General features: G+C 42.5%; 1 protein-coding gene across 9 annotated transcripts in view; it reads right to left on the reverse strand.

Annotated features, from left to right (window-relative positions):
• Window positions 1-25,759, reverse strand: part of KMT2C (lysine methyltransferase 2C) — a 190,205-nt gene that overhangs the window by 17,186 nt on the left and 147,260 nt on the right. For 8 of the 9 annotated variants that reach the window (XM_054644553.2, XM_077189555.1, XM_077189707.1 and 5 more), the window contains 17 exons: window positions 23,849-23,953; window positions 23,448-23,495; window positions 22,168-22,305; window positions 21,951-21,983; window positions 21,748-21,867; window positions 19,719-19,857; window positions 19,246-19,460; window positions 19,060-19,133; window positions 16,298-16,480; window positions 13,801-15,669; window positions 12,425-12,750; window positions 9,821-11,658; window positions 8,656-8,767; window positions 7,641-7,719; window positions 7,458-7,521; window positions 5,242-5,474; window positions 692-2,383 (listed from right to left, as the gene is read on the reverse strand). In XM_054644553.2, the coding sequence (XP_054500528.2) occupies window positions 692-2,383; window positions 5,242-5,474; window positions 7,458-7,521; window positions 7,641-7,719; window positions 8,656-8,767; window positions 9,821-11,658; window positions 12,425-12,750; window positions 13,801-15,669; window positions 16,298-16,480; window positions 19,060-19,133; window positions 19,246-19,460; window positions 19,719-19,857; window positions 21,748-21,867; window positions 21,951-21,983; window positions 22,168-22,305; window positions 23,448-23,495; window positions 23,849-23,953 (7,268 nt within the window). The remainder of the gene's footprint in view (window positions 1-691; window positions 2,384-5,241; window positions 5,475-7,457; window positions 7,522-7,640; window positions 7,720-8,655; window positions 8,768-9,820; window positions 11,659-12,424; window positions 12,751-13,800; window positions 15,670-16,297; window positions 16,481-19,059; window positions 19,134-19,245; window positions 19,461-19,718; window positions 19,858-21,747; window positions 21,868-21,950; window positions 21,984-22,167; window positions 22,306-23,447; window positions 23,496-23,848; window positions 23,954-25,759) is intronic. The other variant, XM_077189447.1, reaches the window with a different exon arrangement.

A 25,759-nucleotide genomic window follows, 5' to 3' on the forward strand; every position in this document is an offset into this window, starting at 1 on the left:
CTACATGAACCCTACCATCAGTATTCTAATATCCCTATCACATGTTTTAACTGTGGATCTTGAACGGTTAATTACCTGCTGCTCACAATTACCTTTACTTTTATGAGTATTTTTTTTCTTTTAAACACATTTAAATTTCGTGTTAAGAATGAATTTAGAGTTTAGGCAGTCAAAATCCAAAAGCAGAGATTAAGATTACAATAAAATGATCAACAAGTCTAAGTATAAAGTGCATCCTACCTCCACACAGAAAGCACTTTTCTTTAGGTCTGTTTTTAAAGACCTTATAAATTAATAGATCACACAGACAACTCAGGTGGAGTCAAAGGAGAAAGGAGATACATCATGTTCTGTACATACCAGTGAATAATTAGGAATCATACTGTAAAATCCTGCCTTAATATTAAGAAGTGATATTTTTTGAAGACAATTTTCTATAGAAAAATATATTTTTTTTACATTTTAGTGACTTCTGAATATGCTGACCTAAGAAGCCATATTAAAATTCATTCTTTGCTCAGCACAGGTGAATTACTTGTGGAAAAAAGGCAGGAAAGAGGCTAAAGTTCCTTAAAGCTGTTTCCTCCACCCTTGAACAGGCAGGTTATGTCCCCACACATGCCCACAGTAAGGCACAGGCTAGGCTGGGCTGCTGCTGACCACAGTTTAACAAAACCAGTACCAGGCTCACCATTGCTTCAGCTGGACTCTGCTTCTCTGCTAACTTTTTATCCCCAGAAGCCTCCTCTTCTGCTCGGCCACTGTTCTCTGGTTTCTGATTTAGAAGAGATGAGGACTTCTTGTTTTTTAGCAGGTGTTTCAGCAGTTCATTCCCTGACTCCCCTTTGGCTGCCAGGGCACCGGGTGGCTGTGCTGGACTCGGAGCTGAAGAGCTTGGCTGTGAGGTGACCTTATCCTCCTCCACCTTAATACTGCTTGGATTTTCTGGTTTAGGCTCAGCTTGACCTGAGCATTGATCAGTTTCTGCCTTTTCCAGTTTAACTTCTTGGAGGCTGCTGGGTGTGTCCATTTTAGCCTTTTCAGCCTCTGCATTTCCCCCGGGCTGTTTCTGGGACACGCTGCTGCTGCTGCTGGGGAGCTTCCCCTCCAGCTCTGGGGAACTCTCTCCTGTGTTGGATGTCGAGGGGCCCGTTAGCTCCACGGACTCCAGTTCATCCTGGTGCCCTGGCTCGTTGGGGGTGTTCACTGTGGGGGTGGAGGTAGCATCAGAAATGGTCGGGGTTGATGGTGCAGTGATATCCGAGTGCGGAGTTGACGGGGCTTTTATGGACTCGGCATCGTCGTCCTTTTTCTTTTTCCGTGTCCTTTTCTTTTTGCCTTTCTCTTCTGGGATTATGTCAGAATAGAGCTGGATGAGAGACTGGCCTGATACAGGGATGTTTGCAGCCTGGGGCACACCAGTGTCCGACCCACATGGGGCACTGCCCCCCAGCACTGGAGATGAAGGGACAGCGGAAGGGAACGGAGGCCTGACCTGGTTCTGCGTAAAGGCAGCCCCAGGGAGATTCCCATGAGTTTGTTTTACATTGTGGAAATTGGGGGCTCCACCTGCACCAGCAGATGCATCAGGTCCAAAAGCTGCAGGTCCCACTGGCCTTCGCTCTGTGCTTTGCATAAAATTGGTGGCAGGAGGGGAGGTCACAGCGCCCTGCTGAAGGATCTGCCCCATCTGCTGCTGCTGCTGCTGCTGTGGGGACGGCTGCATGGGCCGAGGGGTTTGCATGAAATCACAAGGCAGCTCAGAATTGAAGAAAGGTATCTGAGATAAAGATGTTTTGTTGTTCATTTCAGGCCCCATCATACTGTGCTGCTCCAGCTCCATCCTCTGCTGCAGAGCTCTCTGTCGATCCACCTCCTGCATCAGCTGGATGCGCTGCCGCTCCTGCTGCTCCCGTAAGCGCTCCTTGCGCTCCCGCTCCTGGAAGCTTTCACTGAAAGGGTTGTTGTCCTCAAACTCCACCCTTGGGGGTGGCCCTGACTGTGCAGCTGCATTTGGGCCAGGCACAGGAGCTGGTGCACCAGGAGTAATTGGCAGTGGTGTCATTGGAGGCTGCATCCTCGCTGGATTCATGGAAATGTGACTCGCAGGGTTGGCAGGTTGCCACCCGGGTAAATTTGGCATCCTGGTGGGGTTGGATTGCCCAGGCATCACCACTGCGTGCTGCTGATGCTGGAGCTGCTGTGCCACCATGGGGAAGCTCTGCTGATTCATTGCTGGTGCTGTTCCTCCTGGAACCATGGGAGGCTGGCCCTGGACCCCTGGCATGATGGAATGTGGGGCCATCCCACACTGCTGCTGCTGCTGCTGCTTGATCCGGTACTCCTCAATCAGCTCCGCGTGCTCCTTCTGCTGCTTCCGGATCTAAACATTGAAACAGTCATTATTCACCTCTGCCACAAACTGCCTGTGTGAGCAGCATAAAGCATGTAACTCACCACTGTACTTCCAGGAGACAACCAACCTCAGAATTTCTGCCGTGTTTTTAATGCTAAACAGCCACTATTTCATCAGAAATACTCCCCAGCTCAAGACCTCAGACAAAACAGCAGTGTCTTAAAGTTCTAATTACACATCAAGACTCACTGAGAGAATATACAAACCTAAACCAGCAGTGATCCTTGTCCTACACATCTTATCATCCATGCACAGAATACAACAGTTGGGAACTGACAGGAAAAGGGAAACAGTGAGATGGATGATGTTCACACATCAGCAACATTTTAAAAAGATGTAACTGGAAAGGAAAAGTTTGCAGGAAACCAGTGATGGATATTCCCATTTGTTCACAGGCAGATCCTCAAACACCCCATATCAGATGAAAATTGCAACTGCTGCTTGAAAATTTAAGATTTTAAGACCAAAATAAACTCAACATGGGCACTACAAGTTATGCCTTGTAGCTTAGACACACAGGAGAAGTTGAGGGAAGGACACAACACTGTCAACTCGACAAGCAAGAGCTTTTCAGAAACACTGCAGAGACCCAACTAAAACAAAAATAGAAGGATTTGCAATGCACTGGTTGATGATACATACATTATGGAAAATCTCCCTCTCTCTTCTGCTCATTTGATTATGACTTCCACAGCTTATGTAGGGATAGAGAAGCTCTGTAATGGATTTTGAATTGTGTGTAGCCCTCTCCTTTATCTGAAGCAAGGACTAAGACAGAAAGCTCAGGGTAACAGTGATGCCATAGGACACACTTCATGCTGCAGGACAGATGCACCCAGAAGGTTATTTACACAATAATCCCAGGTTCAAGATGATTTATGAGCTCTGCCTTGGCACTGACACTGCTGGATAAACAGTGCTACTGCACAGAGCCACTGAGTGGATCCATCTGCACTGCACAGACCCAGTGCTCCAGGGCTTCTGTGTGGTCCTACAGCACTAAACCTGTGCTGGCTCTGTGGGGCTGTACCATGAGGCCCCCAAAGCACCACAACCTCCAGGGGTGGACCAGGCATGACTGTCCCTGGAATGAGCTGTGGTGTCCAAGGCTGAGCACACCCAGAGGCCCTGAGCAGTGCAGGGAGGGCAGGGCAGAGCCTGTGAGCACAGGCACGGTGCCACAGGGGCCATCTGGCAGTGTCTGTGTGGCTCCATGCCTGGCCAATCACCCTGACTCACATCAGCTCCTGGGGCACCGTCAGCTCTGTGCTCTCTGGGCCTGTGTCCAGGACCAGCCACTCCCAGGGATCCAGGAGCTCTTTTCTCTCTCCATACATACAGAGACTTTTCAAAAACTAACAGGAGCTTGATTGCAGAAAAATGACTTGATCTGATTTGAAAGAGTGGCAAATTGCTTCCAATAGAAGGTGGTTAAAACTATGCTTTAAACCTCATTTAAGCTCCTATTAGGTACAGAACAAAATGCTGCTTAGGACGTGGATGAATCAACCACTGGTCTAAATCAGTGGCTACAGGGCAGTGCCTGGCTTCTGCTAGCAGGAGATTAAACTTAAATTTAAAAATTACCAATAGGAGAACCTTAATTATGGGGCAGTAAACGGATCTGCCAGCAATGGCATGGTTAACAGCTGTTACTTCAGTCTAACTCCACCAAAAGATTAGACTGTTGTATATACAATAAAAATTGGTTAAAGGGATTTTTTTTTGCATTTGTTCTACTAGTGATTCATTGTGGAAAGGGAAAAAAATTATGTAGAAATAATTTACCCACTCCATCCCTCTTCCACACAGTGGAAAGATGAGCCAACTAATATCCCATCCAGCACATACTTTGTCTTGAAGCAATACAGCAGAACTCAAGGGTCAGATATTGCTCAGGACTTCATTCCAAGTTGTCTGCTGCCAAGTTTTTTTCTTCATACTAGTAAAGGATAATTCTAAAGCATTTTCATTTTCAGCAAGACTAGTTGATCCTGAAAATCATGCCAGGTAATTTATAATAAAAGTCTTGAGGAACACAGCACTAACTACTGGTGGGCAAAGCATATTAGCAAAACTATCACAGGTTTCATCTCACTATTATCACAGTTACAATACATGAAATTCAAACTGAATGTAAGGAAAGGAAAACAAAGCCCAGTGAACGTAGTTACATGTAGAAACAGGGGCCCAGAAAGGCTGGGAAATCTCTTCCCCTGGAGACTTACAGAACTTGACTGACAAGGTGCTGAGTAACCTGATTTAATCATGAGGCTACTTCTGCTTTGATCATCACTAAAAGATCTCCAGACATCCCTTTGACCTGTGTTATTCCATGACACAATACTGATGATCAGCATCTAGGAATGAGACAGACCATAAAACTAGCCTAACACTAAAGATATAATAAAAATAGATTTTCAAACTATAAAAAAAAAAGGACATTGAGTTAGGACATTCATTCAAGACTGAAACAAAGCCCTGCATGCTAAAACTTTTCTCTGAATGTTTCATTTTGCTTTGCATGGTGCCAAGAACTCTGCTCCAAGTCATTTTGCCAAGGAATTCCCCTCTTCCCCAAGTACTAACCCAGCTTTTTGTCATGTTTGTCACAGAATATTCCTTTGCAGCTCCAGTGTCACCTACACTCCAGAGTGTTTACACAGCAGAGTGTAACACTTCTGCTGTTACACACACAGAACAAAGCAGGGAGTGGCTCCTTCAGGTAGAGCTCCACGGTGTCTTTCAGAAGATTTAAAGGAGAGACTCACCAGCCCTGTGAGAGCTCAGTGCCAAGGAGAACAGTCTGCATTCCAGATGATTACCTGATCTAGCTGTTTTTGGACCATGCTCTGCTGCTCAGTAACGTGTTTCAGCTGCTCTGCATCCTCCTCCGGGAACTCCCGGCCGGCTTTCTTGGCCGTGCGCTGTTTGGCTGAAAGGGCCTTCTTGGACTTTCTGTGGGCTCCAATCTGCTCCTCCAGGTACTTCTGCTGCATTTGGAGCAGTTGTTGTGTGTCCTGCAGCCATTCCTCGTATTGCTTTCGTTGTGAATCATCTAGAGAGAAGGGAAATGAAGTGTGACATGATCTCATCCTGGACATGAGCTCTCATCCTACTTTTTAAAGCTCAAGTTTAACCATCAGGTTCCCCCCCTTATTTTCAGAAACTAGTGGTCAAATTCAGCCAAATTTGACAGGGAACTTGGTATTTCAAGAAGTGGTATGTTCTTGAAGTGACCTGAGTAAATGAGACAGATATCCAAATTACTACATTTGTGAGAGGAAACACAACTGGCCAGTGAGCAGAGGTGGCTTTGAGAACTGCTACAGAACCCAGTGATTCCCTGTCCTGCCACAGAAGAGGGGACATGGAAGATCTCTGGAAGTACTCAAGTACAAAGAGATCAGGGAGCAAGGACACAAAGGAAACGTGGCCTGATTAATTGTGGTGTTTGCAGAAGACTTGTACGTATAAAATTTATTTTTATTACAACTTCAAAGAAAAATATTAAAATTATGAACACAATCAAATATTCACAAAGTGAAAGAAATATACTGTTCTTTGTAGAAATCACTTTGTCAGTCCCAGCCCTCAGCATGGGGCCTTCAGCAGCAGTGCCATTTCATGCCCCCAAAATAAATCTCTCATTTAGGCTGTAACTGAGACATTGCTCTTCTTTCAAATGAGAAATGCTTGTCTGCCATGGGCAGTCCATTGCTCTCTGATGTTTTTCTGGAGGCAAAACAACCATGTCTGATAACACTTGACCTGCACTAACACAGAAAGCAAGAGAGAACACTGATGATGGTGCCATTTGTCTCCTGATTACATTTTCAGTGAGCTGGGACACCACAAATAAGCAGAGATTTTCCTTGTGAAGACCCCTGTTTAACAGAGATACCACAGAGCTCCATGATTTCAATATAACCACGTCCTCCTTGTGCTCCAGACCCTGCCACCTTCTCCTCCACGAGTCACTGTGTCAGTGACAGCTCTGACTGAACAGCTCAACTAAACCTACTCAGAGTGAGCTACAGCCTTAAGGTGCTTTCAGGGAAAAATTCTGCAGAACTGATCCCAAAAACTGAGGGGACAATTGAGTGGAAACACTGAGAGTTAATGAGAAACATGAAAGCACTGACATTTTAATGAGTTCCAGGTAAGAGTAACTACTACTGAACTGAAAACCAGATTTACTCAAGTGCTCAGAACCCAGCACCACCCAACCAGAGCAGGGCCATGCTGAGTGCCATGTGGAATCACACCACAAATAATTAATACAGATAATATTGCCAAAGCTCCTTATTGCATACTCAGTGCTGCTACTTCAACTTCTGGAAAATGTGAAGGTGTTTACTTCTGTTTCTTATTCACAAATATCAAGTGAAGCATTTGTAGTGATAGAAACACTTATTTACACGTGGTCTTCCTCTTCCAACATATGCTCAGTTTTAATTTCTGCTAATAAATCTTTCTCATCACAGAGACTAGGATTCACAATTGATCAAGGGCAGCCAGAAATATGGAATGCAAAAAGCTAGTGCAGTGTATTTCTGCTTTCACCAACTGTGTTTCACCAGCCAGGCTTGCCTAACCAGTGCCTGGAAAGCTTTTTCTGCTATTTGTTCAAATGACAATGAGGCTGCACAAAACTTTCTGCTTCTGAAATAAAAAATTCCATCAACACACAGCTGTTCTCATTGAGCTCAGAATATTGCAACACAACCCAAGACCAGGTTTCTAATACAGCAGTCTGCCAGTTAATAAACTATTGCTGTCACACAAATCCAAATAATGTTAATTTTCTGTTTCCCTCTTTCCTTATGGTGTTTTGTTGATGATAGCTTCCAGAAAAAAAAATGGTAACAGGATTTACTACACACCCCTTCATTACCTGGCATTGTAATGATAAAATGACTCAATTTTAAAAGGATTATTTTTTTGAGACAGGATCCATAGTTCATTTCAAAGAAAACAGAACTGTAAAATGAAAAAAAAAAAAACAAGCCATACAATAAATAATTAAATCTCTACTTACTGACAAAACCAGGACCAAAATTGGGAGGATTAGGTCTAGAAATCTGAGGTGTCAAACTTCCATCCTAGAAATTTCAGTAAAACAGACAGACAAGGATATTAAATCATGATTCAATTAAAATACCCCAAACTTAGTGATCATTATTGAACAGTTTTGTTTCAAGCCCATATCAAGTTGCATTACCTGTGTAATTGCCTGTTGCATATGATTTTGGCCTTCACTGGTCTGAGCTCCTGGCACTGGCTGACCCATAAAGGGAAACCTATTGAGAAACAGAAATAGAAATTGTAACCTTGCAAACCAGCACATTAGGAGACAACTTTATTATGTTCAACTTAAACAAAGCACCCAAATATTATACAGACATGCACTTGAACTTCTGTACCAAACCTTTTCAACATCTGGAGAATACAGACAGAATTTTGCCCTTGGTTGAAACTATTGCATTTTACATTTTTCAGAAAGATGAAGTAAACATGACCTACTGTGCTAGAATAGTGAAAACACACACAAGTCTGTATTTGTATTTTATAATTTAAAGAAATACAGCTGAATGTATTTAGGTTTCATGGCCACCATCAGAGAGAACTGCAGTTGGGTAAATGTACACCTTGGGTAAGCCATTTATTATCATGGGGCACTGGACAGAGAAAATCCAGTTTGAAGGGCCACACAAAAAGAACAGGCAAAGATCCCTCCTGGCCCATGGACTCCCCACCTGCCCTAAGGACAGCCATGGTGCAGCCTGCACAGTTCATGGCTCCTTTTGTCCTCAGAAGGGATTTAAGGAGAGGATGGAACTTCCACTACTTGGGCTAAAATCTCACTTACACCCAGCATTAAATGATTTGCTGCAACATGAGGTTCCACTGTTACATGGCCACCCCCAGTTTTCTAGCACAACCCGTGGGAGATGTGTCATTACCTCATCAGCAAGTGGGAAAACAAGAAGAGCATCAACATGCTGGCCATGTTGACCCATGACACTACAACTGGAACACAAATCTGATGCATTTGAGTACCTTTTATAGCTCCTACTGCCACACTGGCTTTATTCCTAGGAGGTAACCCTGTGTTAGCATCAAATGTAAACTACAGGACAGATTTTTTTTTTCATTTCCTGCACACAGTTTCCCTGAGCTCTGTCATTTCCTTTTACATTCTGTAGTCCTAAAGAATGGTGTCAAGAGTTGCCTACCTGTTCATGACCATTGGTGGCATCCCCATGTTATTCTGTGCCATGACTTTGTTGATCCCCTTAAGTGCCACCATTTTTGCTTTCATTATGGGATCTGTGATCGCATCAAAATCTGTAAGACAAAAACAGCAGCAGTGAATCACACAGCTGAACATCACAAGTTATTAAATGGAAATTATTTGTTTACATTTAGTTCATGTGTAAATCTTCAGTAAAACATTAACTGTGTTCCTACTTCACATTAATTGTCCTCCCCACTTTGATATTCAAGGTTAATAAGTATCCTGTAGAAGTTGGTGCAGCAACAGCTTCCTTGTTTTCAGCCACAACACACATCCAAAAGCAGGTCAGTCTGAGAGTGGCTCTAGACCAAATCTGGCCTATGACCCAACAGATTAATAAATTCTATTTATGGGTTTAAGACCCAGGAAGAGGAGTTGTTCCTGTGATCTCAACTGGCAAGTGCCACACCATCATTAATGCACTATGAGAATGGCCTTGATAGTCACTGTAGTTACAACTTAAACAATTCTCAAAATTTAGTGCTTCATTATCAGTTAAATGATGGTCATGGTCTTGATATGAATGTTCAAACTGCTAGGTTATATTAAATAAGCAACCACAGTTTTTCTTGAATTTTTTAAGTACAAGCAGAATTATATGTGATATTTCTGGGCCTTGCCTAGACTGTGGGTTAGTGACAGCTTTTGATAATCCCTTTCCTTGTGACACAACAAATACTCAAAAAATAAGTCATAAAACAACCATAAAATAAACATAAAATTGATAGCTCAAATATCAAGAAGGTGAGCTACTGCATTTGATCACTTAATTTTGTTTACAAAGGATGCATTTACTGCCTATCTCATGAGAACCTAAAGTATGAAGAGAGTATGTGACATAGCTGATGCCACAAACATTATCAGTAAAGCAGAGTTACCCTGATCCTGGTAATGACAAGAGGAGCCTTGCCAGAGTTCAGAATTCCACCTACATGCTCAATTTCCATACTCCCTTTGTACCTAATAGGCAGGCTCATTTTTATTATGCCACCTTCAAGTTCTACATATTTACCTGCTTCTGGCAGTCCTGTGGATTATTTAACTATTTGTTGCTGCATTTTTAGAACACCAACCAGAAACAGACAAACAGGACACCCACATACCAATATTGGGGAAAAATGGCTCCGAACGCTGGCGAATCATGGCTTGCATCTGTCTCTGCTGCTGCTGCTCCTGCCTCTCCTGATCCAAGAGGTCCTGCAGAAGAAGTGGCTGCTCCTCTAGCAGAAGTGGCCTCTCTCTGTTTTGTGGCTGAGCTAATGGCTGAGGGAGCATCATCTGCTGAGGACCAGAGATGCCGCTGGGACCAGGACGGTTTGGTACAGCCACAGTCTGATTAGATGTCTGTCCTGTCCCAAAGTTATGATTAGATGACTGACCCTGAATAAATCCTGGATTTGGTGACCCTTGAGAAAAGTTATGGTTCATTCGTGGTACCATGGGCAGACTGGAATTTAAAGTGTTTTCCAAGATCTGTCCAGCAGGTGTCATGAGTGTTTGTGGAATACCTGATCCATGGTTCATTTGTGTGGGTGGCAGAGATTGAGATGGAGACCCCAGAGTTCTTGCTTCAGCATTGTCTGAGCTTTCACTAGACAGCAAACTTGAGAGGACTGGGGTGGACCCAGAAATACTGCAGGAACTTACTGCTCCTTGAACAGGCAGTGGAGCAGATCCCTGAGTATCTGGACTAGGCACAGTTGTATCCTGACTAGGAACAGCAGGAGTTTTGTCAGGGAATTCTGGGTTAGCAGGTTGCCCAGGAGCCTTTTCCCCATCCTTTAACTCCACTTCAGCAGCCTGCTGAGCACTTGTGGACTCAGTATTTCCATCACCTTTTTCATTTTCATTCTTCTTTTCCTCTTGAGTGTTCGGGGAAAGTACTTTTGTTTTAATTTCATTTTCTGCAGCTGATTTCTTTGGTGGAGACTGGATCTCAGCAGGGGCAACAGTTGTATCACCTTGTTCTTTCTGTTTGGGTTCTTCTGCTTTGCCCTGGATATCTAGTTTGTCATCAATGGGTACACTAAGGTCTAGTTCTTCATTAAACATTCCTTTCTTATCCCCCACATCAAGGTCTGGATCTGTGTATGCAATTAAATCAAATTCCCCAGATCTCAGAAGATCATCAAGATGAGGATCATTGGTTTCCAAATTATCTAGAGTGTCCAGTTCATCTCCTTTCCCATCCTCTGTGTCCAGGTTCAGATTTTCCAAATCCTCATCATCTAAATCCTTGACTTCAACCCCATCAAGGTCTTTCACATCCAAATCTTTTACAGCAGGATCATCAGGATCAAGCTTTTCTTCTAGACCATCACTTGACTGGTTGGGAATCTGCAAGTTTGCAGCTTCATCACTTGGTGCAGATGTAGACAAAGATGCTCCTGGGAATGCATCAGCAACTGGCTGACCCAGAGAACGCATCACAAGTGCAGGTGGGTTCTCAGGATTGATCTGGTCCTGCTGGGACTGGGACATGTGCTCCAAACCCGCAGCCATCTGCAGCTGGTTTGGTATTCCTTGAGAATTGTGTCTCAGCGGCTCTGCCTGTCTTGGGCCTGGGAAGTCCTGCCTGGGCAGGAAGCCAGGGTGCCTCTGGTGCTGAGCTGCTGCATCCAGCACCGTGGCAGCAGCAGCAGCAGCAGCAGCAGCAGGGCTGAAGGGCAGCCTTGGCCTGCCATCAGGAGCTCTGTGACGCAGCTCGATGAAGGCCTGGCCCAGGATGTTGTGCTGCTGCACCGGGATTCCCTGCGGGGGGAAATGCTGCGGGATCCCGGCTGCGCTATTGATCTGCGGGCTGCTCACTGCCCGGGGCATGTCAATGGACAGGGATCTCCTCAGCTGCGGGGGAACTCCAGGCCGCTGCATGGGCTGCTGAGGACCAAGGAAACGTTCCTGGCCCGAGGGTGGACCATGGCCCCCTCCTGGAAATCCATATCTAAAATAAAGCATGAAAGGCAAATGATATTTTTTTTTTCTCAGTCTCACATGACTAAATAACTGTTCACCAAAATGCTGTACATGATGCATTCATCAAGATATTTAAATCAATGTTTTGACTAATTATACTTACATTTAAACGAGCTTTATGACTACAATAAAATAATTGCTTTAATTATGTTTAATAAACAACCTGTTTTCAATTTCAATAATAATAATAATGGATAGAAAACTCTGACAGTCAGAACTAACCTAGTAATTAAAATACATGTTAATGCAATTCAGAGCAAAAAACCCTCAGTGTGTGGATTTAGAAATTACTGAAATAAATCCAGGTACTGAAAAAATTGACTTCTGATGTATGTTGATACTGGCATTCATTTTATATTGCAGCATTCACTGTAAAAGTGCTACAGACAGAAACTGATGTTTGATAACATGCTGATTAGAAATTAATTTATTCATTATTAAGACATCAAAAATAAAGTCTTTTACTTTTTTTTTCTTTAGAAATGCCCCAAAAGCCATGGACAACAAGATGCTTCAGGTCATGTAAGTTTGACTAGTTTCTCCACTTATTTTTCTGAATTACTCCCAACAAAACAGTGTAGAATACTTTGTGTAAAACACACATTCTAAAGTTACAGGAAAACCCACTGCACGTACAGAGTTCAGGAAGGTTATCAGCTCCTGTAGATGATTTTTCATGCTGTTTAAAATGCCCCCTTTAACTACTGCTGAGTTTAAGAGATCCAAGAGCTCACCTCAGACCATGAGGTCTCATCCCCATGGTGTTCATGTCTCCTGGAAACTGGGGCCTGTTGAACTGCCCATCGCCAGGGAAGGGCCCACGCTGCTCCTTCGGGTACATGGAGAACCTTGGCCCACCTGGAGGGACCACAGAGGATCTGATATTCCCAGGGTAGGGAGGAGGAGGGCGGTTAAAGATTTGATTTAAGTTGTCTTGCTGCCAATGCTGAAGAGGGGCTGCATGGGGAGGAGCTGCTGCATCCTGCAAGGCCTTTTCCTGGCGAACTGCATTCTTCTTCTGCTGCTGCTGCTGTAGAATAATCTCACGGAGCTTCTGGCGCTGTTTACAAGAAAATAAATCATTATACTTGACACTGCAACTGACATCTTTTGAAGTGTTGCACTCTGCTAGGTTAAGCCTTTTAGAGGAAAGAAATTCTTCACTTGTTATAGGAAAATATTATTAACAACAACAATCACCTCAGAAATGAGAAGGAGGGTCAAAATGGTGCAGGGTGCTGGTAACCCAACTTAACATCCACCTCTTGGTAAAGCGTATGGTGTGATCCCATTCTACCATGTAACATGGAACAACTCTCTTTCCAGTTTTCTATTCTAGTATTGCAGGCCCTTTCACCACAGGAAAAGTGCATTCTAAAAGACAGAGGTGACTAGAGGTCCACTGAAGAAAATTCAGCAGAGGGTTTTTACACCATAGCTGCAGAATTCACTCTTAATTCTGTATGATAACCACTATGATAAACCACTGGTTTTCCATTAAATTCACTTCCCATCTCACCTTCCAAACAAAAGATTGAGCAGCTTTCCCCATGCTGAATGTAATTCTATCTCTTAGCAAGAGCTGTTTGCCAGATATTCATGGACAGAAACCTGGAGTGAATGTGCCTCAAGAAGAGCTGTGACCAAGGGAAGGATTCACCTCAACATGCTGGCCAACTGCAAAGTCAGATATGTGGTCTGAGATCTTTGTCAGTACTCCTTCTCCAGCCAGTGAACAAGCCACTGACAATCAGTTCCACACCTCATTTGTTAAAGAATAGAACAAACTGACCTTTTAAAATGTTTTTTTTTTTTCCTCAGACTGTAGCTAAAAGCACTATGACAGACCAACCATCTATGTCTTCAGTGGCTTCAAATACATCCTTTGCTTCTTTTTTATTGGGTTTTGTCCAAACTCCTTAGAAATTATGGATGTTTCTGTATTCTGTATGTTATGGTTCTAGCCAGAAGGACCAAACTACATTTAAGTAAAAACTAAGGTAATTTGTATCTAACACAGCTAGATTTAATGGCAAGAAACTTTTAAGTATTAACAAGAATGGGGGAAATTCTTCTACTTCCAGAATTTTAATATAATCAGAATTCTCACCTGTCGTAACTTCTCAGTATCTGCTTGAGACATATTCATGGTGTTCTGTGTATCTGTTACTCCTGTGGTGGGTGCTGGGCCAGGAACTTGTGAAACTTTGGGAAATTGTTGTCCTTGAGAAGTCATGGGAGCATTTCCAGATGCACTGAAGGTGCCCTCAGATCCAGGCCGTGGCTGTTCAGCAGCATCATGGGCCAGCTGACCAGTTCCAAAAGAGTCTGGCTGAGGTCTTGGAGTCATTGGTGGTTGATCATATGGGTCATGTGCTGGAGTAGCTGCACCATGGCTAAAGGAATCTGTTATTGCAGGTCCTGCAGACCTGGGAGTTTGAGAACATGGGTCTGATGGCCTGACAAAAGTGCCCTGCAACCTGCTCTGTGGTGTCTGCAGGAAAGGATCTCTACTTGTTATTAGTCCTGGCCTTGTCATGGCAGGTCTGTTAAACCCTTCAGGAATCCCTGGCCTTGGGGTTGCTGGCTGCTGAGAGTAAGGATCACTGAGAACTGGCCGTGGTGTTCCAGGAGGCTGGGCATAGGGATCAGAATGTCTCTGCTGGTTTGCTGGGGACTGAGCAAACAGATCTGCTGGTTGAGCAGGCCTTGGTGTTGGTGGCTGCTGCATATATGGATCCACCGTGGTGGGACGAGGAGTTCCTGGGGGCTGGGCATAAGGATCAGCAACTGGCCGAGGAGTACCTGGAGGCTGGGAGTAAGGGTCCTGAGAGGCTGGCCTCGAAATGGGCCCAGCCTGAGGGAAAGAATCACCCTGCTGCCGCACCATCCGCGGCGGGTGCGCAAAAGGCTCCTTCATTGCAGGGTGGGGAGTGAGGGGAGGCTGGCTGTAGGGATCATTGGCCTGGGCATGGGAAAAGTTGTCCACGGGCCTGGGCGTCAGAGGGGGCCTTTCGTAGGGATCGACAGCGACGCGCCGGGGCGTGGCTGGCATGGAGGAGTAAGGATCCTGTGGAGACTGAGGAGGGCGCAGAGGAGTTTTGAAAGGTCCAGGGCTCCCATCCACAGGAGCAGGAGTGGGAGTCAATGGAGGCCGTGCATAGGCATCAGCAGAGGTTACTCTCTGTCTCTGAAACGTGTCAGTCCTGGGAGCCGGCTTCGTAAACGGATCGCTGCTTCCGGCAGCTAAAGGAACCTTCCCTGACTGCTCCATGACTATGGGTGATCGGGGGACTCCCAGAGGTTTGGAGAACTGCTCTGATGGCAGGACAGGCCTGGGTGTGTCTGGGGGCTTTGCATAGGGATCGCTGCTACCTGGAGATGAAGAACATGAGTCCCTGACTGGCGAGGGCCTGCTGCCCGACGGCTCCCGAGATATGGAGGGCTGTGCTGCACAGGAATCCAAGGGGGCAATGGGGTTCCTTCTGACAAAGCTCTGGTTGATGGGTGCTGGTCTGGGTGTTCCCACCATTTTAGCATAGGGATCCATCGGAGAAGGAGGCCTTGTGTTTGTGGAACCTGGAGAAAACATCTGTTGTGATGGTGTCTGAGGAGTCTGAGACTGAGCCAGCGATTCGTGCACTGGGATTCGGGTGGGAGTGGGAGGTGGGGCCTGTGGCTTTAGGAACACATCATCTGAGGGCGCCGACGTGGGCGTAGCAGGGAGCTGCTGCTTTGTGAACAGATCCTTATGGAATGTCTGCTGTGCAGGAGACATGCTGCCACTGCCAGTCTGCGGCGTTAAGGGGCTCTGGATCCCGCTGCTGGGTGTGTCTGAGCCAGACTGGTTCAGGAGCTGCTGGGAACCAAACTGCTGCTGCTGCTGTTGCTGCTGCTGTTGCTGCTGCTCATTTTTCACCTGTTCAAGCTTCTGTGTGGCTTCTATTTTGGCCTGCTGCTTACTTTTTTGCCGCATTTGCTGTTTTAAAATTATGAGGAAATATGTTATACTTCTAAGTTTAGGGTATACAAAATCTTTCTAATGACTGAATCTATAATTAAAACCTCAGGACACATCCAGTATCAGTTACAAATAATTGTGAATTTTAAATGCAAAGGGAGCAGAAAGTCCAGCTATTTGTAAAGTTTAATTACCTTGACATGCATCTTGCTTGCCTGGGAATAAGCATTTCCCAGGTTGCCTAAAAAGCATCGCTGCTTTCCAACCTTATACTCTGGAGACAAAGGTAACTGACATGCAGCACTGGTGTGGGCTTTGAGAGACATCCAGCCCCCTATGAGGCAGCAGTCTGCAGGACAAAGTTACTGCAATACAGGGGATGTAATAAAAACCTACTGCAGCGACCACCCATGCAGAGAAAGAACAACCTGTTTCTGTAATACACAGGATTTAAGAGTCAAAATTTAAAGAAAAGGTTTTTTTACAAACAGTTTATCTCCTGGTAACATCCATTTTCTTCCCAAGCAGAATGGCTGACTGCATACTCTTCTACAAAGAAAGATTCAAACTGGTTTTATTACAACAGATTCCTACAATGCAATAAAAAGCAGGGAGAAAATAACAAAACACCTTAAATGCTACACACCTGTCTGAATTTCCATTCCTGCTCGTGTTCTGATTCCCTCTGTTTTAATGGATCTTTAAAGAGGTCGGAGTCGATGCGGGAGCTGGGATCAATGCTATCCTGTTGCTGCTGCCTTTTCATGGAGTCATTTGACATCTGTACTTTATTGATGCGCAAAGCAGCTCTATTATCTCTGGCTTTTTGCTGGAAAAAGAGAAAAGATGCAGTTAGAATTATTTTCTTTTACTATGTGGGCACACTGCATCTGTTATTCCTACAAAATCTATCACCAAATTATTTGTACAGCCTGTTTTAATCACACACAACTTCGTGGAAATGACATTATGCACTTTGGAAAGAATTCCAAACATAAAAATTTCACACCTCTATGGAAATTCTGTGTTTAACAGATATGGAAGGAACTAAGAGGTTACTAGCAATTAGTAAATTAGTAAACCTATTAGCAAAGCTTTTCTATACAGGAGGGTGTCTGTTGCAGGCACTGTGCTGTGCCAAGAAATCGTTAATAGCACCAGTTTACCTTTCAAATCACATATTGGTGTGGTCTTACTACATGAAGGCTGAGCACAGCAGATGATGTTTGGATCAATAAAGGCCACTAATGTAGAGAACTTCAATGACAAGAAAAATACAGTCTAGTCCATTAAATGACCTCTAAAGATCTGAGTCTGTTAACAGTTAACAGTATAAACATAGGATATGGGCTTATGGATCAGGACAAACTGTATGGAGACACAGCAATTCCTCTTCAATGAGGCATTTTACAGCCACAGTGACACTTTAAAGTATCTAATGGAAGTTTCAAAGAGCCTGTTTTACCACCAATCTAGGATGTGATTTCTTTTCTGAACCAAGCCCTCACATCCTCTTTTTCACAAATTTATCTGCAGCTATCAAGTAGGGCTTGCCTAAAGGAAAATGCTTTAATACATCCCCCCAACAATGAAATAGTGACATGGATGAGAGCACCAATGTCACAGCAACAGAAAAATCACTGTCATGTTTCCCTGTAAGTGATGGGATTGTGCATGCTAAGTAAAGTAAAAAGCAACAGTGAAAATTTACTAGTACTCCTCTGAATTTCATTTCAGCCTTCATTCAACCCCTCAGAGTGTAAATCCCTCAGGAGAGGCACCACTGCAGCTTCTTATGTGCACAATGCCAGGAACACCAGCAGGAGCTGCATGGCAGAAGCACAACGACTGTTCTGAGAGGAATTAACCACATTTTGCTGTGGAAATACTGGTGTGCAGGAGCATGCCCTCTCCTCCTGTACATAAGGGAAGAAATTTTTGCTGCTGACTTTTGGATACCCATCATAAGGACACGACTGCATTTTTAAGAACAATGAAAAAAAAGAATCAGTAATAGAAATAACTGTGAAGTGGTAAATGCCACCCATGTAAGTGGTATTATCTTATAAATACCACAAAGAAGGAATCCCCAAGATCAACTACAGCATGGGCAAGGTGACACAGAGGTCTGAAGGTGCTGAAATTGCAACACTGAATAAAAAGTGGAATAATGGTGATGCCTCAGTGATACAAAGGAAAAACGAGAGTATTATTCTTTCAAGTGGAAAGGGTTTCAGAAAGATCAAGAACTCCACTTCTCACAATGAGTTTGGGACATGATTTATCCTCTTAAGCCAGAGATCACAGCAATTTTGAATTTGGACAGTAGAAGATGATGTAGTACTGCTAAACTCTGAGTCATCAACATGCAGAGGAATGAAGTTTGTTTACTGATGGGACTACATGAAAAAAGAGCAGGTAGGGGAAGGCTGTGAGACTGAAAACTGCAAAATCCACAGAAACCTGTAGAGTGAGAATGGTAATCCAATTGCTGCTGTGAAGAACCAAAGATGAGAACCAGGAGAGAATGGAAGTTAAAGAAAAGTACGTTTGCCAGCACTTGTTGGGAAAGTCCAAAAGAATCAATAATGCTTTGGATGCACACAGGCCTCAACAGAGGCTTCAACAAAGCTTAAGGGTCACCCCCCTCTGAATGGCAGAAGTTCTGCAGGGTGAAATCAATGACCATGTAACTCCAGACAGCTGCTACAAGTACCTGTGTGTTCACTTAACTCAGATGTGAAGAAGGTGAATGATTTTGGAGAGAAAAATGGAGTCCTTCATGCTCCCCACAAAATGGTGCCAGAAAAATGTATAGGAGAAGCTATCAGGAGAGTCTCCATACAAAGCAATACAAGAGAGTAAGCAGAGAAAGGGAACAGTAAAGCAAGAACACAAGGAGAAGAAGTAAATGAGGAAAGCAGAGGTATGAGCACTGACACCTCTGGAATTGTTAGTTCAATAGCTGAAAGACTTCAGCAACTCTAACAGGGAAAAAAGAATAGCCCAGAGAGAGGGGATGATGAAAGGGAGAGAAATCTCATCATCAGTTGTTATTATCCTTCTCAAGAAACTGGTGAGATTCTGCCTAGAAAGAGACAGAGCAAAGATGACTTGAGGCACGAATCAAAGGTAGCTGAGAGGCAGCGAGAGCCACAAATGTTCTCATCTCAGCTGATCTCTTTACATTGCACAGTACTAATAGAGTTTATTCCAAGACTGAAAAACAAAGAATCCAGGTAGAAATATTCAGACTTAGAAGTTAAATTAAAAAGATTTTCTTGCAGTAAGGGAACTACCACTAAACCTTGAACTTGAGTTATTAAAAACAGAACAAAACAACACAACCTTGTAATTGAAATGTATGTTTGCTGGAAGCATGCAAATGCAGGTGGGAATTGTTCTTACCACATAGGGAGCCCTCTCCTGAGAGCTTGCTTTCCTCCACAGTTTAGCAATTTGCTTCACTCTTGTAGCCCAGTCTGCAAACAAAAAATGTGTCAATACACAAGGCTATGATAACTCTGAGATACTTTCAAATCAAGATGCAGCAATTGCTGCAAAATACTCAACTTTATTCAGCAAATCACTCACCTGGGAATTCTTCCTTCAGGTTGGGGAAGTTGATATTTGTATAGAGAACAGGTGCTACAGTTGCCATTTCACCCAAAGCTTCTTCTTTCTCCCACTTCAGGGTGCTTCTTTGAGCATTGGACATGGTATCACCTTCACCCTCCAGAGGTGGAGCAGCTGGTGCCCATGAGCTGTTGGGATCACTCACCATTGGATTGAATGCTGGATTCTTATCCCTGACAGACCAGAAAAGGGATTTGTTTTACAGATTGCATAAAAACAACAAACCTACCCTCAATTAGCAAAGTACTCATTCTGTTTGCTATCTCAGCACTGAACACACTGCAAGAACACACAAGGTTTTGTGGTGGCTGTCAGGAACTAATAATATCACATTATCAGTAACCAACAACACCCTCCAGGTGGTTTTGTTACTTAGATTTTTTTTTTATGCTAAATACACCAAATACCTTTTATTCTCCATCTGGACTTACCTGGCATCAGTGTATGGCTGCTGTGTAATGGGAGAGAAGGTGCCCAGCCCTCCTCCAGCAGCCAGAGCCGTGTGAGGGAGATGAGGGTTGGGACCAATCAGACCATTCATGAGGGGCACTCTTGGAAATGCATTCTCTCCTGGAAAGAAGCAGATTAAGTTTTCAAGGGTGACTGCTTCTAAGGCAGAGGTGGAACCTTTAAGAAAACAATATCTCCTCTAAAAACTAATTGCTTTAAAATTGTACAGTGCTGACCTTACTTTTTTGGAAAAGATTTTAAATCAGTTTAAAATCCTATGCCATGGTACTTCACTTTATATTGAGGTAATAAACTTAAAAGCTCATGTTCTTCATGTTTGTTAGAGCCAGACACAAGCAGCAAGCCATGGAGAAGGCAGATTTCAGTCCTTGCAGGATGATCATTAGCCACCTGAATTAAACATCTCTTCTGAGACTCCTGAACTTTGTACCAAAGTAAGCCTCATTATCTACTAACTCCCTAATTTGTAACCAATGAAACAGATAACTCTACTCAAATGAGCATTAACATTTTCTAATTAAATGTCCAGTCTAGCAGTAAGAAGGCAGAAAATGTTATTTATTTGATTACAGTATTACAAATGTGGCACAGGCAGTTCCATTCCAGCCGATGGTATTTGCAGATGTTGCTACACAGAATTAACTCTGGCCTTTGGATTCCACCACTTAAGTGAGATTGTAACTGTTGCCCCAGTATTTCCTTAAAAGCACAGAAGTAGCTCAGGAATCAGATGTATCTGCAGGATGACACTGTATCATTCTCCCACTTTAGGAGACTGTTTCTGATCTAAAGCTTTTGTTACTGTGCTGGTAAACACAGTAATTAACTGTGAACCTGGTAAACAAACAGGATGGAGTCAGGGCTCTGGTCTGCACTGTGTGCTCACATGTCTATGAGAAGAGAGCAATCATTTTATCTGAAATTGCTGAAACTTGACACAAGCTGCACCACCACTGAAGCATTTATCTGTGGATCATTCCACTGGGGAAGAACCAAACTGTAAATCCAAAACTTTGTTATCATGGCAGTTCCCACAAGGAGGAGCTGAACAATCTTACAAAGCTCACAGGCTGGACCTATCCACAAGTACTCAAGTAACTGGGAAACAGGCAATTTCCCAGTTATCTGGGAAATTATCTTTTGCTTTAAATCAACTCATTATTTACTTAAAACACTCTCCTTTCTAAGAGGTTTTGAAGTATTTTGTTTTTATGAAAACTGATCCAATTAGTGAATGAATCAGTTTTCTTATGATTAATTCAGTGGTCAAATCAATTTGCATAGTCCTTCTTGTAGTACCAGTATCAAAGACTGGACACTCTTCACATGAGCTCATGGAAAACCCCCTAGAGGTGATGTCTGATGAGAAAAGGAGCACATTCAATTATATTCCCACAAACTGCTTAAAAAAACAGCTCTACTGATAACAATAAAAAAAAAATCCATCTGTCTCTTGCCTTCAATACAAGAGCAAGATGCTGTATCTTATTCAAGGTAATTTTAGTAGTTATGAAGAAAAATAAAGTATAATTTCCAGGATAAATTTTAAATTTGTTTAGCCTCCTTTCTATTAGGACCAGCTAATACATGAAACTGCATTCTTACAGATATTAAAACTCAGTAAATCAGTGTTACATAGACTCTTCCCTTACCCTTGAGGAAGTGCTCAAAAGTAATTAAAGAGTGAAGTCAGAAGAGAACACATGCTTTATCACAGACTAATTTCCAAACCATCTAAGTGTCAGCTAAAGTAAAAGCACCAATATGTCAGAAAAATCTCAAATAACTGTCCTTTTCTATTAGCAACATTTACATGGATGTTAATCACATACTCCCTTCAGAACAGGTTTAGCATAGTATTTCACAAATTAACAATGGCAGATTGCACCATTTTGCACAGTGCCCAATGAGTCCTTCCACATCAGCATTTAAAAGGTGTACAACTCTCCTGGCCAGGCTGGTGCCCACAGAAGCACCAGAGGAACGTACCTTGGTTGTGCAAAGACATGAGCTGTGGTGGGGGAGGAGGCTGTGGCAGAGGAGCTGGCTGTGGGGCTGCTGGACTCAACACAGCTGTGAACAGATCTTCAACATCCTTCCCTCCCAGCTCTGCAAAAAACACTCTGCATGAGTTGCTGGCATTGCTTGTTGAACTGTGCTCCATAAAAGACAAGGAGGATCAGAACACATACCTGGGATTTTGTACAGTTTGCCAAGAATAGCACCTGGACAAAGCAAAGGCAACACAAGGTAAGTAATCATCAGAGCAAGCAATGACAGTAATTTGCAACCAAGTCCAAATAGGTCTGTTACAATACAGACATGTGTCATTTGGGGGAAAGAAAAAAGAAAAGATGATTTCTACACAAATTCTGTAGAAGATCAAGATTAAGGACCAAAAACAATTACCATCTGTGACCATTTTGTCTAGCTCTGGACTGAGGATTTCATCTAACTGCTCTTCACTCAGTGACCGTGAGCTCTGGGTGACGTTCGGCTGGGGCAGGGAGGAAGGATCATCAGAGATGGGGCCAATATCCAATCCAGCTGGAGAAGAAAGAATATGAAATTAGACATAAATAACAATTTTTTTAGTATTGAATAAAGAGCATAAGCCCTGTTTCCTTCCCTTAGAATTCAGCTGTCAATTAAACCAGGACTTTCTAATATTTGAAAGGTAAGGCAAAACAAAACACTGATTAGAAAAGGTAAAAAAACCCTTCCCATTCTTTACCTCCAGTTTATTGTATTGTTTGAGGAATGTTAATTGAATATAATGCAACTGGTAGAACAGGAAGTAAGACTACTGAGTTTAGGTTCAGCATGGTTTCAAATGTATAGGTTTCAGAATATAGTTCCACTTTATCTATTTTTCACTGTTTGAAAAGAATCACACCAGTAGTAAACATGGTTCATCCTCATGTACCTTAGGTTCACTTCAAATATTACACAAAATATTTCCTGAAATGCTGTTGAGGTGTAGCCAATATAAAACAACTTAGAGAAGTTTCTCTTTCAAAAATAAATCCTCACTATTAAGGGTTACATCAAAGTGACTTATTGGCACTAAGAAAACAGAACTCACTACATAAATTTCCTAACATCCCTAACAAGTCAATAAATCTCTCAAATGAGAAAAATCTGGGAAAAAAGAATCATGTCCTTTGTATTTAAAAAATATTTCTGTAATAATTACCAAATAACCCCAAATTTAAAATAATGAAACATGCCATTCTACTTATTGTCAACCTGTCTTTAACATAAAGTGATGAACCATTATCCAGTGAAAACAAAAGGATACTGACTGCTTTAATCATGCTTTTATATACTCACATTGATAAAAATGCTTTTCATTTACAAAATATACCATTATGATAAAAACTACACACTACTACAGGAAGTAATATTTACAGTGGCAGCAAGAAAATGCATGGGTCTGTATGATGAAACACAAAAAACTAAGGAAGGTTTTCAAAAGCTATAAGCAAAACTTGATGCAGGACTCTTAAAGGCAGAGTGCAGAGTTCAGAGGTCGTGTTAGACTCAAACACCACAGAGTGGAAAATGAAACATGAATTAGTGACACAGTAAAGGAGAAGCAATTTCTACACATGCAGTTCTTTCAGCTAAAACCACTAGGAAAAGAGGGCTACTGCTAACCATGGATCATCCATTGTTTAGATTCTTACCAAATGGGGAGGGTGAGTTCTCAACCTGGAAAGTGCATAAATCAAGACCTACAGGACCCAAACCAGATAAAATGGATGATTACAACACGAAAACAAAAAAAAGTAAAGAAAAAGCTGCATGCTGAAAAAAGCTACGCAGGTATGAGAGACAACGGCAGCTACATTTTATCCTCTCTTAAGCAGCAAAGCAAAGAGCCAAGTAAAAACAAAATGTTGACAAGTTTGGGCATTTTTTTGGTAGAATAAACCAAAATCATTCCAAACCAAGGTACTCTTTAAGATATGAAAATTGTATCTGAAATGACCTAGAGCAGAACCTACAGATACAGTCCAACAAATACATCTATAATAAAGAGGGAAAAAAAGGAAACAATAGGAAGAGACCCCATGGACATACATACCTGAATGATCTCCAGACTTTACCAAATCATCAGAAAGTATTCCAAGAATATCATCATCAGTGTTCAAGACCTCAGAAAGATCAGCTAAAGGATCGTCGGTGCTGCCTGTAGAAGGTGCAAAGGACAAAATCAACATTTCTGCATTGCTGGTGATGTTCTTGAGCTGCAGCCCCAAACACAGCTGGGCTCCAAGGGTCTCCTCTGCTGTCAAACTGCACAGGTCCCTGGGGTCAGAGACTGTGCTGAGCAGCAGCCCCTCCCTGCCAGGACTCAGCCACCTGCATGTGCTTGCATTGTTTAGTCTTTTTAGAAGTGATCATGTGAAACATAGACTGGATGATTCCAGGGGAAAAATAACCCCAAAATCTACTCTGAACTTGCAACCTCTGAGACACAAAGGCCCATGAATGTTTAAATCAACAAATGGGTTTTATATAGGACAGCTCACAGTAAACCTACAAGGAGTGGGGTTTTTTTAAAGGTAATCAGTACCACCACTCTTTCTTAATACAGAAGCACCTGGTTATCACACCCTGATAGGGAAGTAAAATACTAGAGTAAGAAGCAAGAGTAAATAAATAGAAATTGAAGATGATACTTTTAAGATCAGAAGAAAACCTGATGGAGTGGCAACACCCAGAGACAAAAATGTCCTGTTTGTTTGCCATCTAGGAAAAACTGGCCTGGTCTAGCAATAAATTCTTTAATATTAAATAATAAATTCTGGATATTATTATCTTCTTGACCTCCAATTCACTAGAGAGGAATTACTCCAAATGGCCCATCTGGTTTTATTAACTAGTTGCTTTGGACTATTACAGATGTGCAAGATTTGCAAAAAATGTTTGACAAACAAATAAAAGTTGAGAAAAATATTTTTCAGTAAAACTGCAGACTGTCATGACTACATGAGCAATCACTGCCAGACCAATAAAACATGATGAGATGGCAAATATAAATTTAACAGAAAAAAAAGGAATAATACAAATCACAAAATATATAATGTGGAAAACAAATATATGGCCAGGTGAAGAGGGAACAGAAAGCCAAAGAACACACACATTTCAGACAAATACAGATGTATTTCCCATTGTTAGAATCCAACTACCCCAGGAAAATATACAGCTTCATTCAGAGCCTGGTGCCAAGGATTTACTTCTATCATGAGGTTACTTTCCAAGCTGCTAAGTTTAACAATGAATTACAAGTGCCTTCTGCTGATTTTCAGAGACAATCCTTTTCCCTTCTTCCATTACCAAGTCAAAATGAAAATTGTTTTTCCTCACTTTACTACTTTTAGTCTTCACTTTAACCCTTTGCAATGCAGACAAGATGAAACCACCCTAATTAAATCAGGTTTTATATTTGTCACTCAACAAGGTGGATTAATAACCCAGTGCAGATCAGTCCATTTAAATGTATAAACAAAATACAGCTCCTACTGATACCAGCAAAACTATCTACAAGTGCCTCAAAGCCACACCACAGCCCTAACAATTCAACTTCTGGTGTGAATATAAATATATTGTGTAAGTAGCTGGGAGGAGCTCAGGTGAAAAGATCTAACATTTAATGATACAAAGTTTACCACCTGTAGCTACAAATTGGCCATGAATAAATTCAGGCTTCAAATTTGAGGTCTCTAACTGAAGGAAAATTAGGATTCCACAAGAGGTGAAGGAAATTAGATTCCACAGTAGCCTTCATATGAGATAAGCTGGAAAAACCATCCTGCTTTCAAAATGGAGTTTGTTAAGTCTATAAAAAGACTTGAGTGTTGGTGACAGCAGAGGGATAGAGCCTATAATCCATGAAACTCACACAAGACATCTAATCTAAAGCATGTTTTTACTTTTTTCTTCTATTTTTTCCTTGTTTTAATTCCATGTGTGTTAAATATTATCTTGGAAA

The sequence above is a fragment of the Agelaius phoeniceus genome, chromosome 1 (assembly GCF_051311805.1).
Source record: "Agelaius phoeniceus isolate bAgePho1 chromosome 1, bAgePho1.hap1, whole genome shotgun sequence".
Taxonomy (NCBI): domain Eukaryota; kingdom Metazoa; phylum Chordata; class Aves; order Passeriformes; family Icteridae; genus Agelaius; species Agelaius phoeniceus.